General features: G+C 58.0%; 2 protein-coding genes across 3 annotated transcripts in view; one reads left to right on the forward strand and one right to left on the reverse strand.

Annotated features, from left to right (window-relative positions):
• DDX31 (DEAD-box helicase 31) overlaps positions 1-1,014 on the forward strand; it is a 50,136-nt gene extending 49,122 nt beyond the window's left edge. For both annotated transcript variants that reach the window (XM_074608320.1, XM_074608319.1), the window contains exon 20: positions 591-1,014. In XM_074608320.1, the coding sequence (XP_074464421.1) occupies positions 591-738 (148 nt within the window). In that variant the 3' untranslated portion in view covers positions 739-1,014. The remainder of the gene's footprint in view (positions 1-590) is intronic.
• Positions 1,015-7,171: 6,157 nt separating this feature from the next.
• Positions 7,172-13,410, reverse strand: BARHL1 (BarH like homeobox 1). Its single transcript, XM_074608635.1, has 3 exons — positions 12,507-13,410; positions 9,047-9,269; positions 7,172-7,466 (listed from the first exon to the last, which is right to left on the reverse strand). The coding sequence occupies exons 1-3, from the start codon at positions 12,946-12,948 to the stop codon at positions 7,172-7,174; spliced, it is 960 nt and encodes a 319-aa protein (XP_074464736.1). The 5' UTR covers positions 12,949-13,410.
• Positions 13,411-15,006: the final 1,596 nt, after the last annotated feature.

Here is a 15,006-nt window from a genome sequence, read left to right on the forward strand (position 1 = left end):
AGGGAGATCCATGTTGGAGTTTAGTGGCTGGGCGGAACGCAGCTACCTTTGCAGAAGCTGCTCTCTGGAGAGGGAGGCTGTAAGGTGCATGTGATGTCTGCAGGACACTGCGAGAAAAGAGCCTGTTGGGTTTAGACTCCTGACGTATTTTTTTTTGCTTGTTTGTTTGGGGTTTTTCTGTTTTCAAGCTCTGGATTTAAGCTCTGCTTATAAAATGTTTCCATTGTTCAATGTTTAAGGCTGTTAGGGTTTTTTATTATTATTATAATTTTCAAACTGCTGTGTCACCTAATTCATCAACCTTCAGCGCACAACCTTCCCTCCTTCTCCCCGCCACCCCTGCAAGAGCATTTGTACAGAACAAAGGCTTGCTTTTAAAAACGGCATGATATTTTGCCACCTTTGTGAAAACCTGTCACAACAATATCTAATTTTGCATGAGACAGAATTTCAAATCAAGCCTCAAGAAAGGGAAGCTGTTCTTCTGCTAATGCGCAAATGTCACTTTCCACAGCTGTAAAATAAGTAACCCACCTAGCAGCATTTCAGAGAGAAGGAAATGTAATTCCTCTTCTCTTCCCTCTGCCCAGGTCTGACCTTCGCAAGAAGACCCACGGCAAACATCGCCTCGCTGAGATCTTGCGATCCGAATATTCCAGTGGGATGGACACTGGTGTATCCAAGGTCAAGAAGAAGAAAAAACAGAGAAAACCTGGCAACCAGCAGATTCCAACATAAGCCAGGACCTTCCAGTCATTGGCTGCAAAACCTGCTTGAGCGCCTCAGCCGGGGGTCGGAGTGACCTGCCAAATCAACTGAGGAGCGTTTCAGTTTCTCAGGCAAACATGGGAGGGATCTTGGGGATCTTGGCCTCCTCCCCCTCATTCCATAGGTCCAAATGGAATCAAATCCAGGCGTGTCCTGTTGCACTGCTGCAATTAAACGTGGCTTCCTGAAGATGCACCGTGTTTCTAAGGTGGTTTTTGCAAGAAAAATAAAAAAGGTTGAATATGGTTTTCAGAGAAATGTGATGTCTTTGTAACACGAAAGTGAGACAAGTGTACTCAGACAGGAGATGCTTTCCTGTTTAAAAGACCTGTAGAAACACTCCACGATCTGTTTGCTGGCTTTTTTTTAATCAGATAAGCAGTAGTGGCAGAGGAGGTGTTCCAGGAGCACACTTAGGAGAGGAGAGAAGGCTGCCCTTTCCCCTGTCATTTATACGCAGGGACACTTCTGCTCCTGTCTCAGGTCACGCAGCCACGTTGCTGCCACCTTCCCTCCTGTCCTTTGTGCGCCGGGGCAGAGTCTGTCCCTGGACACTGACTGTTAATCAGATATTGCCACCTGGAAGGAAGGAATCTCCCCGAGTGCAGTGCAAGTGGTAGGATTGTGGAGAGCTCTTCAGTGTAATGACACATGGTCCCTTTGGGGCAGAGCTCATGGGCACAAAACTTCATGTCAAAACTCCTAAGTTTGGGAACAAACGTTGTCACGGTGGGAAGGAGCCAGCGTGGAATCCAGCAGTCGCCAAACTTCTCCTTGCCTGCAGCGTATTGTCATACCTAATTATAAGACGCAGAGTATGTATGAAATGTCTCACCTCTCTGAACATTAAAGCCTTTGCAGGCTCTTGCTAACGCTTGCCAGCAGTAACCTGCTTTCGGGGTTCTCCCTGCTCTGGCTGGGCCTGTTGTGGTACGGCCCAAGCTAATGGATTTCACTTCTTGCTTTTCCCATGTGCCTTTTTACTTGTTTATCGGCACAGAATTGGGACTGCTGAGAAAAAGGGGTGCGGTGTGGCCCCGGATGGGCTGAGCACTCATTCCCCGTTGTCCAGCGTGTGTGAAATGGAAGCCGAGCTCTAGTGAGGTCCGTGACAAACGCCCGCTTTGAGTTGGCGAGGCGGGGGGGCTGCGGGGGGCAGAGCGGTGCTCCCCGAGGCCCGTGGGAGACTGACAAACCCCCGCAGGACCGACAGGTGAGCACCCGCCTCCCTCTGCCCGTGCCCCTGACTGTGCTGCTCCCAGCAGCTCCCGTAGCACTAAGGCCAAGCGGTACGTGTGGGACAACCGCGCAGAACCTTGCCAAAACACAGCTTTTCTCTGCCTTCCTCAAGGCAAGAGATGAGGAGGAGCAGCCCACCCATGACCCAAGAAAGCGCCCAAATCCAATGGCAATTTCAGGTGCTGGGAGGGAAAAAGTACTGAAAAAGCAGCATAACCAGGTGAAAATTATACCCACTTTGTGAATACAGAATTGAGGGCACCTACTTCGGGCTGTAGTGAGTCATACTAAGGGCTGTAGGAGGGAAACAATCAGCCCAAAAGTGTTTGGTTTCTGAAGTGAATGTAACTTTTGAGAACTAAAATGATTTTTTTTCCCCTCACAGGCAATTACCAAACATGCTGATTTTACTGCAGTGCTTTTTTGAACTCTTAAGAAAGATGTTTAAAAGGCTCAAGTATAAAATTAACTGTGGTTTTGCGGAGAGAATGAAGGTGCAAACATTTATTAGATTAAGATAAAATAACAACAAAGCCCACCTGATTTAGTTGTGATTACTGTTTGGAAGAGCAATCAGGTTTAAGGCAAATGTCAACTTAAGCAGAAAAGAAACCCCTGAGGATGAAAATGACTCAGAGAGAGTGATGCGGAGAGTGTAAGTTTGGGAAGAGCTGATCTTGTGCATGAGGGGAAAATATATGACCTTTTCCTGGCTGACTGTCACGTATGAATTAATAGGGGCTATTGGCAAATTCATAATAATAGGAATAAAGGCCAACAGCGCATCAGTGAGACGCTGGGAAATCTCATTGCTGTCTCTATTAACTGGGCATGTAGTGTTGCAAACAATTATGAATAATGGGTTTTTAAAAAAAAAAAAGCTAGAATGCCATGTTCTTTCAGCTTCACCATCTTTTAGCAGATAGCTCTGGATTACTTGTGTGATTAGGGAAAAGGAGATTGTTAAACAAGAAAGAGAAAGTGGTAAAAGAAATGCCCTCGCACCTGAAGCTAAGCCAAGTTTGCTCTTAATAAACTCGAAGGCCAATGTGCAAAATGTGTTTGAATTGTAGCTGGGTCAGCAGGAACCAAATTGTGCCCTTATTTACAGTTCAGCAGCTCTGGATCTGCTCTGAGCTGGCTTTATCCTCGTGCATCACTCAACTCGGGAAGAACCTCGTAGGTTTGGAGTTAATTTTACTTGCCTCAAAGCGTCTCTTCATCAGGGCAGGGTGTGGTACCTGCCGCGGAGGAGGGATGTTGTGGGTGCCGAGGCTCCCGGGTCCCCCGAGCACCCGAATGCTGGCGGAGCTGCTGGGGGTCACAGTGGCTTCCCCTGGCACAGCTCTGGTGTGGAGCTGGCGGACGTCACCCTGAACTGCTCCTGAATTTGTCCCCTCTTGCTCTGAGGTACGTGCCGTGTGGTGCGGGGGGCCTGGCTGGGTGGGATCTGCCCCCGCAGCTCGTGATGGCGCGGAGATCGGCTCTTGGCAGTGGTTGGTGAAAGAGCAACTTCGTTTGACTGCACCGGCGTTGGCGTTGGTCAGGTTTGCTTCCTTACCTTAGTTGTGGTGAACTGTAGGGGCCTTGCTGCCCTGCAGCCTGAGGTTTCTGCATTTGGTCTGCAAATAATGTCACTATGGAGCTTTTATATAAAGCTTCCTGTGGGTCAGACCTGGAGTCAGTTTGGGTTTGCCTTCCTTGCTGCTCCTCCGCTCCCTGCTCTCGTGCCTGGGGTCCTGCCTCTCCCCAGGGGGGCTCCTGTGCCTTCTCTCAGCTCTCTTCCATCTCTGTGTCCTTTCGTGGTGATAGGAGCCCCCATCCTCCCCTCCTCTGCAGCTGGAACATCTTGAGTTTACACTCCGAGGCTTCGGGATAGGAAGAAGTGAGGAGGTCACCTGGGTACCAGAGTCACAGTTGAACACCCACTTTGGGTGTCTAGGTCAAACACAAGACACCTTAGCAGTGGCAGCCCACCACTGAGAAGCACCCGGTAAATAAGCAGGGTAGAAAGCAACAGAACTTCCCTGTTTACCACAATTTATTTTCTCTGTAAGCCTAGGGAGAGGACAGGAAAAGCACCGATTGTTCTGGGCTTTTCATTCTGGCATAATTTTGGTGTTCAGATGAAACCATAAAATATCTCAGCTAGAAACAATTCTGCTGATTTCATTGAATTTCCGTGTGCTGGCATGTTCAGAGGAGCAGCTTTCGTTCTTTGTCTGCTCCCAGGGTGGTGTTCCTGGTTAAAGCTGTGTTGGGAGAGGAGGAAGATGGCCCTCAAGCTGGGTGAAAGCCCAGAAGGTGCTTGAGAGCCAGGACTGTGTTTGGTCCTGGCAAACCCACCGCACTAACTGGTTTGTGTCTTGGATCCAGAGCCTGGAGCTGATAGAAACCAACCACCAGCAGCCTGTCTGTTGGAGTCTCTGTATCCCGGGAGAAATTGGTGGAGCAGAACCAGTGCAATATAGCAAAGGTTTCCTCAACAGAACTGGTGCTCCTTCTCAACTGCACCGTTTTTACTGCTTCGTCAAATTTCACCCCAGCACAGCTTGTCCCAGCCCTGAGGACCCACCAGGACCATGCCTGCCTGGTACCAGCCTCTGGAAATGAGTAGAGTTTCCAGCCTGGTCTGGGTCTGCTGTAGGTGCGGGACCGGTGCTGGTGGGTTCTGCTGTTGGGCGGCGGGGTGCCGCCTCAGTCCCCACAGACGAGCTGGAGGCGAGGCTGGTCCTACGGCAGCTTTTGAGGCTGCTGAGATCCTCCCGCACAAGATGCTGTTCTTGTGGCAAGCGCGGTGCGCTCTGACGAGAGCCCACAGCGTGTGGTGTCTTCCCTAAACTGATTTATTTTGAAGCTTGCCGTGCTTGAGATCTCCCTGGAGGAGATGGCTCCAGCCCTCGCTTCCCCCCTGCTCTGTTTCCTTCCCGGCCAGACCCAGCACAGCCGTTCCCCCTTCCCAGGGCAGAGGTTTCCTCGGGGCTCTGCCCCGCTCTCTCCTACCGTCCTTGTGACCCAAACCGGACCCCGTCACTGTGTGACAGCGCTGGCTCAGCCCCGCTGTTGCAGAAGAGTTTCCAGCTTCTTCCAGATGTAAAATGGCAAATTTAAATATTGCAATTACAAACGTGTAACGAAGGCTTGTACTTCATTAATGTAAGAGGAGGAACCTGCTACGGCTACAAGGACAATTAAATATTAGAGAATGTCTTTGATTCACATTCCTGCTGTGTAAATGGAAGGAAGGTTGCTGTATGCTCCTTGCCTTTGCGCTCACAAAATGAAAAGCACACCCACTGCAAGTTGTCCTTTGATAGATTTTTAATATGATTTTAAAGAGTTTTGTTTGGCCTCATTCTTATTCAATGAGATTAATTTAAAGCACTTATCCCCTGGGTTTAAGTCAATCCATGTAGGATTTGGGACGGGGGTTTGTTGCCCGGGGAGGGGGGTTGTTTGCAGGCCTCTCTGAAAGACTCCTTTCCCACTTCATTAACCCCGAGCTGGGAGCGACCCCCCCCCCTTCCTCCTCCTCCTCCTCGCCCCAGCCGAGGCCCGGGGATTTACCAAACTCCCCCATTCACATGCAAAGGAACAAGCCCCCTCCACAAAGGCCGGGGGGCTCTCGCCTCCAGGCGTGGCTGTGCATTTGGCCGAGCCGACAATAACCCCCCCCCGGCGGGGCTCGGGGGTGCCGGGGCCAAAGCTCCCGGGACGGAGCCGGGCCGGGGGCATGGGGCTGGGACCCGGCCGCGGGGAGGGGACGCTGTAGGGCCGGTGGGTGTCGGGGCGGGGGGGCGGCTCTGCAGCCAGCCGGGCCCGCCGGCTGCGGAGGGCCGGGGGGAGCGGCGGAGGGCCGGGGGGAGCGGGGAGCCGGGCGGGCTGAGCCCGCAGCCCATCTGTCGGCTCCCCGAGACGGCGAGCCGCTGCCCGGCTGTCCCGGGGACCAGCTGCCGGGCTCGCTGGCCGCGGCCAGATGAGCGACACTTTTAAAGGGTGGAAACAATCCATTTTCCAAAGCGATCATTTAAAGCACTTAGGCAATTATACACTTAAGATTAGCGTTAATAATTCACCAGCGCCGCGGCTACCACCGCGCCGGCCAGCATCGCCCCGGTCCCGTCCCCCTCCCCGCCGCCCCCAGCCCCGCGGCGGAGCGGCCGGCCCCGCATGCCGGCACTGGGGCCGGCCCGGGGGGAGCCGAGCCCCGGATGGGGGGGGGTCCCTGCGACGGGAGGTGGGAAAACTGCTCTTTGCTTTTCCCTTTCCCTCGGCGGCGGCTGAGCCGGCAGAGCAAACAAGCAGGAGGGGAAGAAAGGGCCGGCGGAGGCGAGACCCGTTTGTTTGTAAAGAAGTTTTATTTCCACATTTAAAAAAGGGGGGGGAAGGGGAGGGGAACGGGAGCGGGAGCGGCCGCGGCGCCCCGAGCCCCCCTCCCCGCGCCCCCCGCCCCGGCCGGGCCGGCCCCGGGATACAGACTGACAAGAATCACTTACACAAATACGCCCTCAGGGTTCACAAATAAATAATTCATATACATTTTGCGCACCGTATTTACATTTCGCCGCTTTTTCTTTTTTTTTTTTTTTTTTTTCTTTAAGTTACGGACGTCCCAAACTCTCACTGCGGCGGGCGGGGGCCGCCAACCTGCCCCCCGTCCCCCGGCCCTTCCCGTCGCCGGGGCCGGTGCCCCGGGGTCTGTGAGCCGGGGGAAGGCGGAGGGGGGGCTCCCCGAAGTCGCCCGTGGCAGGGGGGGGGCTCGGACCCCCCCCGGCAGTTCCTGGGGAGGGGGCGGAGAGGCAAAGGCCCCCCGCAGCAGCCGGCCCCTGCCCGTGCTCCCGGCTCAGTCCCCGGCGGAGGGGAGGGCACCGCAGCGGCCCCGCTGCCCCGCGGGGGCACAAGGGGGTAAAGGCGGCGAGTGCCCCGCGGGGGGGGCGCAGCTCTGCCGGCTCTCCGTCCTGCCGAACCTGCCCTTGCTTTTTGCATTCTTTATATATATTTTAAAAAAGGAGGGGGGGAGGTCTCATTTATATATATATATATATATATTTGGGGATGAGCGGGAGTCTGTCGCTTGCTCGCGGCCCCAGAGGTGGGGTGGCCCCCTTCAGCCCCCCACCCCGGCCCGGTGGGGTGCCGGTGGGGCTGCCCGGGCGGCCGGGGCTCACCGGGGCTGCGCGGCCCGGGGCAGGACGCCGGGCAGCGGGGGCAGGGGCGGCGGGGGCTCGCTGCCGCCCTGCAGTCCGTGGATGAGGATGCGGGGCACCAAGGGTCTCTGTAGGGCTGGGGGGGGCGCGCTGGGTCCGCGGTACAGGTAGAGAGCGGCGCCGGGGTCCAGGTTGGAGACCAAACTCTGCGGGTAGAAGTAGGGCGAGGGGAACATCCTCTGGAGGGCTGAATAATTGCCAGCCTCGGCCAGCAGCTCCAGGCCCACCGCCGTCTGCCTTTTCCACTTGGTCCTGGGGGACGACAAGCCGAGAGAGGGTGTCAAGGAGGGAGGGATGCTCCAAAAGCCGCCTCGGGCTCTTTTTACCCGTTGCACAACCCCATTCCCCGGGCTCTGCCTCCTTGTGCATCCCTTCTCCCCGTCGCTGGCTCCCGGGGCCGGTCCCCCCTGCACGGCAGGGACGGGATGGGGGGGACCAGCCCAGTGCAGGGGGTCGTAGACCCCATTAACGGGGCGAGGGAACTTCTCTCCCTGTCGTCCCCGCCGCGGCAGCCCGGTGTGAGCGCCCACGGAGCTTCCCCGGAGGCACCGGAGCCACAGCCCGGCCGGGATCCGCTGGCGGGGCGTAAATCCCTGCGATATAAATCGCGACAAACATTTCAGTCCCTCCCCGGGGTGTGAATTCCAGATTGCAGATTAACAGCAGATTAAGAATTGACATCTCGTGTGTGACACCGGGGGATCCTCCGCCCGGCAGCCCCGCCGCTGGGCAGGGATGCTGCTGCCGCCGCGATGCTCCGGCCCGGGGCCGCCGCGGCCCCGCTCCGCCGCCCGGGGCTCCGGGACCCCTCCCCGGGCCGGGGCGGCTGCGGGTGTAGGGCAGCGTCCCGGGCTTTCGTTTGCGGCATATATATATATATATATGCATATTTATATATTTTTTAATATAGATATTTACATATTTATTTATTTATTTAATATATATGCATATATACGTACGTATAAGTATGCGTGATATATATGTGTATGTGCGGGATCTCATGGAGAAGCCCCGGCCCCGGGAACGGGCCCACGTCGGGCCGGGCTGGCCGTGGAGCCGGGCTGGGGAAGGGGAAGGGGCTGGGGGCAGCGGCCCGGCTCCGGCGTGTCCTTGCGGAAGAGATTTGGGGAGGGGGTGGGGGGTGAGCGCACAGCCCACGCCGCCCCTAAACTCCCCCAAACCCCCGACGTGTTGATAAGTCGCGGATCTTTGCAGACAGCGTTGGTAATGAGGGAGAGGAGGGGTTAAAACCTGGGGGCAGCGAGGGGACGGGGTGGGGGCTGCGGCCGGGGGTCCCTCGTTTGGTGGCGGTGGCAATGGTCGGCGCTGGGGAAGCGCCGGCGGGGACGCCCGGGTAAATCCACTGAAGCCATCACGTCTCCAGCCCTTTTACAGATTTGTCGCTGAAGCGCTAAACCTATTTCCACCAGTAAATTATTCATCATAATAATAATTGTGTAATTACTGTAAGGGGTGTTAATTATTGATGCCCAAAGCAGTAATTGGTATCTATTATTAATGGGCCGATGTGTTATGCTGTTGTGTTTAGCTAGAAGCCCCGTCCTGCCTCCCCGGCTTTCTGGGGCTGGGGGCACGGATTGTCCCCCCCACTCCCGCCCCAAACCTGCCCTGCCCCGGCATCACTTTTCTCCCCCCAGCTTTGGGATAAAAGGCCCCCGGGGCGGGAGGGGACCCGCATCTTTCCTGCTGCCAGGAGGGACGGGGTGGCTGTGGGGTGCAAAAGCCCTGTCCGGTTTGGGGGTGCGGGGCCGGGGAGAGGGGCAGGACGGGACCCGGGCGCTGTGGGCAGGAGGGAACGGTGCATTTTTTACCTTCTGTTCTGGTACCACGTTTTCACCTGCGTGTCGGTGAGGTTGAGAGAGGCGGCCAGCTCCATCCTGTCCTGCACGCTCAGGTATTTTTGCCTCTCGAAGCTGCGCTCCAGCTGGGCCAGCTGATGGTCGGTGAAGGCGGTGCGGGCTTTGCGCGGCTTTTTCAGCCGCACCGGGGGGCTGTCCCGGGAGCTGGAGATCTCTCGGTCCCCTTCTTCTTTCACTGGGCCGAGAGGGAGGAAGAGAGGCCAGGTCAGGGCAGGAAGGGAAGGGGAAATACCCTCAAAAGAGTGGGGTAACGCACTGCAGCCATGAACCGGAGGAGAAGGGCTCAAGCACCGAGTCGGGCTCACGGCGCATTTGCTTTACAACCCCATAAATTTTAACCTCAGCTGCCCACGGGGGACTCCCGGGGTTCCCGAGCCGGGCCTGGACTTTTCCCGTCCCAGGGGCCTGGGAGAGGGGCCGGAGCGCCGGGCTGTGCTGCGGGGAGCCCCGGCCCGGCCCCGCCGCGCTCCTGCTCAGAAAAACCCCGCACGTCCCTCGCCCCGCGTTTCTCACGGGGCAGGACCCTGCTCTGGGTTTGTTCCCCAAAACCCAACGGCTTTCTCGATGCTTGGATAGTTTTTTTTCTTTCCTTTTTCTCTCCTTTTTTTTTTTTTCTTTTTTAAACCCAAACCAAAACCAACCCAAAATGAAAATTTTACGCCCATATTTTTGGAGGGGAAAATCGCCGGGGTGACGCTGCTTCTCTCTCCTCGGAGAAGCCTCCATCCTCCCGGGAATGCTGCCGGGGCACGGATCAAACCTCCCTCTCCAGGGCGCACAACGAAATACTGGGGAAGGGGCTTCTCAAGCCCGTGTCCGTCCTGTTATTTAGCTTAAAAAATTCCGAATGAGACGGGCTGGCGGCGGTTCATTCGCGCGGCCGGTACATACGCACCGGCGGAGCGACGCGGGAATTTACATTAGTAAGTGATGGGAAACATAGGAGCAGGAAAAAAAAAAAAAAGGAAAAATAAATCCCTGTTAGTGCTCGCCTCCCTCATCCTCCTGGAGGAGATTATGTAGCAAAAAGGCTCAGTTTATACAATTCGGCGGCGTTTGGTTTTTTTGTTTTTGCTTTTTTTTGTTTTTTTTTGTTTTTTTTTTACGGGGGTTTATGTTAAATTTACTGGCGGCGGGGGTTAGCAGGGACAGGGCTGTAGCCGAACGCGAGCTGATTTCTCTCTGTAGGAAGACAATAATCCGGTTAATTGAGCCACCGGGGAGCGAAATCCTTCAACCAGAAATCCCGGCTCTGGCCAAGCAGGCAGAGCCCGAGCCGGCGACGAGCCTTCGACCGCGGAGACCCGTCTCCGGTTCCCGGGGAAAGCGGCAGCCCCGGCACCGCCCGGGAAGGGGCCGGATCCGGACCGGGCAGGGCGGGGGGTCCCGGCTCCGCCCGCTCCCGGGAAAGGCCCGAAAGTTTGTGCGGAGTTTTCCGAGGAGAAAAGCCGCGTCCGGCCTCCAGCGCCCCGGGGAAGGAAAATCCCCCCCCGGCCCCCCGCATGGTCCTCGGCTCCTAAAAAGTTCCTGCTCGCCAAAGGGCTGCGCTCGGTGGCCGCGGCGGCTTTCCCGACCGGCTCCGTCTCTCTCCCCTGGCTATTCCTAGCTTAAAAAAAATAAATATACATATATATAAATATTACGGGGTTTTTGGCATTTTGGCATGGGCCAAATCCTGCCGCGCCACTGCGGGTTAGGCCTGGCTCCGCAGCCACTTTGCGGGGTAAATCAGGGGCGTTTTGGCCCAGGAAAGGCTACTTCCAAAGCAGAAAAAAAGGATCGCGTTGGGAGCGGGGTCGTTCACCCACTACCCCATTGAAGTGGTGTTTTTACCCTCATCTACGCGCTGTTTTTACCCTCGTTTAACATGTGGTTTCCTCCCTATTTAAGGTCTGGTTTCCCGCCCATTTAAACTATGTTTTTTACCCCTTTTAAACAGTGTTTTTTTCCCCGATTTAAGCCGCGTTCCACTCCCTAATTAAGGGTTGTTTTTCCTCCCATTTAAGCGCTTTTTTACCGTGGCTGTGGCTGTGTCTGCCCCATGGCAGGGGCTGGCGAGGAGCCGAGCGCGGCTGCGGTAGCGGCCCCCACCCAAACCCGGCCCCCCCAGCCCGGGCTCGGCCGGCTTAGGGGGATGCGGGGAACTCGTGTTTCTTCTCCGCCTCCCTCGCTTCTGTCGCGTCTCGGCGATTTGAGGAAAGGGGAGAAAAGCTGAAGGAATTCGGGGAGGGGGATGTAGGAGGCGAAAACAAAACGCCAAGGTGGGAATCGCGGCTGTTTTCAATCCCGGCCCTGGAAACCGGCGGAGCCGATCCCAGCCTTTCTCGCGGGTCGCTTCCAGCCCCGGCACCCGCCCGGGGCTCCGTCCTTCGTTCAGAGCGAAAATTCCCCCGCGGTGCCCGGCGGCTCCCGCCGCCTTTGGAGGCTCTTTTGGGCGAATATTTTTATCCCCATTAATCGGGCTTCAGCGCGGCAGCTCCGGGCGGGCCGAGGATGTATTTGCAGCCGGGCCGGGGCTCGGCCCGTCCCCCCTTTTCGTGCCAGCTCCCCCAGATTCAGCGGCCCTGTAAGGTGCCATCGCATCCCTTTTCTCCCCCCGAGCCGGGTCGCCTTGCCTTCCCTTCGCAAACACCCGGCAAAGAATTTCCCCAGGTGAAAGTTTTTGCAGGGGTGATGGGGGCGGGATGGGCGAAGGCACCTGGGATAAACTGCTCCGGAGGGCCAGGACCGACCCCATTCCCCCCCCCTCCCTGTGCTGTTCCTGTGCCTCCCTCCGCCCCCGCTGCCGCAGGAAGGGAAGGGGCTACCAAGCCCCCGGCCCGGGGCGAGCAGCCGCCGCATCCAGCCCCTCTCCCCTCCGGCGCCATGGACGCCCGGGGCTCCCTGGCTGCCGTGCTCGTTTTTAAACCATCTCAGAAATAAAAATACAAATAATACAAATCGAATCAAACCCCGCCGACTTTCTTGTTCGTTTCTCACCGGAGCAGGGGAAATACCCGGCAATTCCGTGATTATTTTGTCTTTTTTTTTTTTTCTTTTTTTCTTTTTTTTTCTGGGCAGAAATGCGGCCCCGGTTCTCCTCTCCCCTTTCCCTGCGGGTAGGAACGAAACCGACGGGTCTTCTCCGCGGAAACCAGCCCGGCGGATTCCCCGGGCGCTTTTGGCGAAGCACCGATCGCCCCAATCCCTTCCACCGGAACGAGCCTCACGGAGCCCCGAACCCCCAAGTTTTCCCAAGTTGGTGCCGATGCCGCTGTCATTTCGGGGGCGACCGGTGCCGCGACCCCCCCATCAATGGAGCCGTCTCCGCAGCGAGCTCCCGGCGCACCGGGAGGCTTCGGGGCCGCCGGAGGCTATGGGTCCGGGCCGCCCTGCCCGCCCTGCAAAGCCCAGCGGGGTGCGCGGCTCTTACCTTTGTACTCCGAGTCCGAGGAGGAGCTGCTGGTGCTTTTTTCCATTTTCTCCCTAAAGTCCTCGCCGGGCTTGGTGGGGATCCTGCCCGCTGGCTCCTGAGGTCCATTGGTGCTGGAGTAAGGCGCGCAGGCAGCCAGGGGCTTGCAGTCGGCCAGGATGTCTCTGATGAGGAAGGAGGAGGTGACGGTCCGGGACTGGGAGGGAGCCGAGACCTGTCCCGGCTGGAGGTGCGCATCCAGGCCCGGCCGCGGCCCCGCCGCCTCCAGGCACTCGCGGCCCGGCGAGCGGGGCGAGGGGCACCCGCTGCTGCCCTCCGAGCGGGGGCTCAGCTCCAGCGGGGACCGGCCGTCGCCCACCAGCGAGTCCCCCTTGGGCACGGCCGGACTGCCGGCTCGGTGGGAGAGGATGGAGTCGATCCCAAACCCAGTGGAGCCCTCCATGGCCCCCGCGAGGTGCCGGCGCTCACACGGGCATTGGCGGGGAGGGCGCGGCGGAAGCGGTTTGATAATGATAATTAACAATAACAGGAGGGGGCGAAAAAAGGCAAAAGAAAACAAGGAAAAAAAAAAAAGTAAAATTAAAAAAATATATTAAAAGAGCAAAGTTCAGCCTGCGATCCGGGCAACAATTGCTGCAAGGCTCTCCGAGGCGACGCGCGTTAGATCCAGGGCTGCTCCGTCTTCAGCATCGCGCCCAGCTGCACTCACAGACAGACAGACAGAAGAGGGGGGGAGAGGGAGGCAGAGTCAAACTTTGGCCGCGAAGGGGGTGGGGTGGGCGGACGGACCCCAACCTCACCCGGGGTCCCGGCCCCTTACCCGGCCACCCCACCCTTGCCCGGAGCCGCGGCGGCGCGGGGCTGGGGGGCAGCCCGGGGTCTCCCAGCCGGAGGTGGGGAGGCAGCGATCGATAGTGGTGCTTCGCAGAGCCTTAACCACTTAATGATCCAGAAATCAATGGGGAAGGGCGAGGGGAGGGCGGAGGGGGTGGCCAGCCGTCGGGCCGCCGCGGCGCCCCCCCGCCTTCCCCGCCAACACCTCGGACAGCCCCGGGAGGGGAACGGGAGTCGCTCCGGAGCCGGCGGCGCCTTCAGCACGTCGGACAGAGCCCGGCGCCGGAGTCACTCCGGAGCCTTCAGCACCTCGGACAGCGGCAAGAGTGCCGCGCCCTCCGCGGGGGGGGAACGGGGGGAAATAGGGAAAATGGGGGGAAAAAAATGAACTTGTGCCACTCCGGCTCGGGGAACCAGGCGCCCTCCCCGCCACCTCTCCACCCCCCCCGGTGTGAACGCGCCCATTGGCCGCGAGGTGTTTTGGGGGATGTCACTCCCCCGGCGGCGACACCTTGCAGCTTGATTAACGGGAATTAATTGCCGCCCGGATCCCCGCGCTTTCCGGGCGGTTTCCGCCCTCTTTTGCTGTCATTATCCCGCTGATGGGGCTCGTAATGGGGTGATTAGCAGCGGGGGGGGGCAAGGAGGGGAGGCGGGGAGGGGGTTGCCGAGGGGTTGCTGCTTTCTGCTCGCCTCCCCCCGCAATTAGCCGATCTGCCGGTCCCTCCCAAGCAGGGAAAGTTTTGCTGGGTGTTAGAATTTAAAAAAAAAAAAAAAAAAAAAAAAAAGGATAGAAAAAGAAAAGGAAAAGCACCGAAACCTTCCCCAAAGCCCCAGCACAGAGGCGGCTGCTCTGAGCCCGAGATGAGCCTGGGAGCTGCGAATTTCGTTGAATCCCCTCGAAATCGGTTGTGAACGAGCGGACAGGTCCTTTAGCGCCGGCGGACGCGGGGCAGCGGGCAGCCAGCGCTGCCGGCACGGCGGGGACCGGGCATCGCCCCCGCCCGCCGCGGCGGAGCCGGGGCCGCTCTTCCCGCTCTCCCAGCGCCCAGCGGCCGTACCTACTGGTGCAACTGGGAAGGGACCGCGCACAGGGCGGATTTTTCCTGCCGTCAACACCGTTTTAAATAAAACCCCAATAGCTCCAGACCGGGCGGACAGCCCTGCCCGCTCCCTGCCCGTTTCTCTCGGAGACACCAAGTTTCCTCCCTCCCGCCCCGTCGGGGGATTTTGCTGCTGTTGATCTCCGGAAATGGCTCCCACCTTCCTCCCGGTCAGAGGGACTCCTGCCTCCTCGGGGGTTTATTTAGGGGCTTTTCCTGGGGGTAGACCCTTCGCCGCGGAGATGAGGAAAATGTCCACACCCGGGTGCGCGAAGCTGCGCCACTTTGGAGAGATGTCTCTGGTTATTTCTCAAATACTCGATTTCCTCTCTTCTCCCCCTTCCCGGACAGGCAGCTGCACCTTGTCCCTCTTCCAAAGCCGCCCTTGGCCGGCAGCTTGGAGGCGATCGAGAAGGGCTCCCCCCCCGGGAAGCCCGGCTGCCAGCTGTCGGGCAGCGGCGCAGGCAGGGCCCCCAGCACCTCCTGCCCTCGGCCCTGCAGGCTCGGGGCCGGCTGGGATCGGGGCAGAGAACAAAAGATCTTTACAGGAGGATAAGACCAGG

The sequence above is a fragment of the Larus michahellis genome, chromosome 15 (genome assembly GCF_964199755.1).
Source record: "Larus michahellis chromosome 15, bLarMic1.1, whole genome shotgun sequence".
Classification (NCBI taxonomy): domain Eukaryota; kingdom Metazoa; phylum Chordata; class Aves; order Charadriiformes; family Laridae; genus Larus; species Larus michahellis.

Excerpts from the sequence above, each read along its gene's own strand:
- BARHL1 (XM_074608635.1), bottom strand. The coding sequence starts at position 12,948 with ATGGAGGGCTCCACTGGGTTTGGGATCGACTCCATCCTCTCCCACCGA. Across the intron at positions 9,270-12,506 it reads CTCGGACTCGGAGTACAAAG|TGAAAGAAGAAGGGGACCGA; the intron begins GTAAGAGCCGCG and ends CTCTCGGCCCAG. Across the intron at positions 7,467-9,046 it reads ACGTGGTACCAGAACAGAAG|GACCAAGTGGAAAAGGCAGA; the intron begins GTAAAAAATGCA and ends GTCGTCCCCCAG.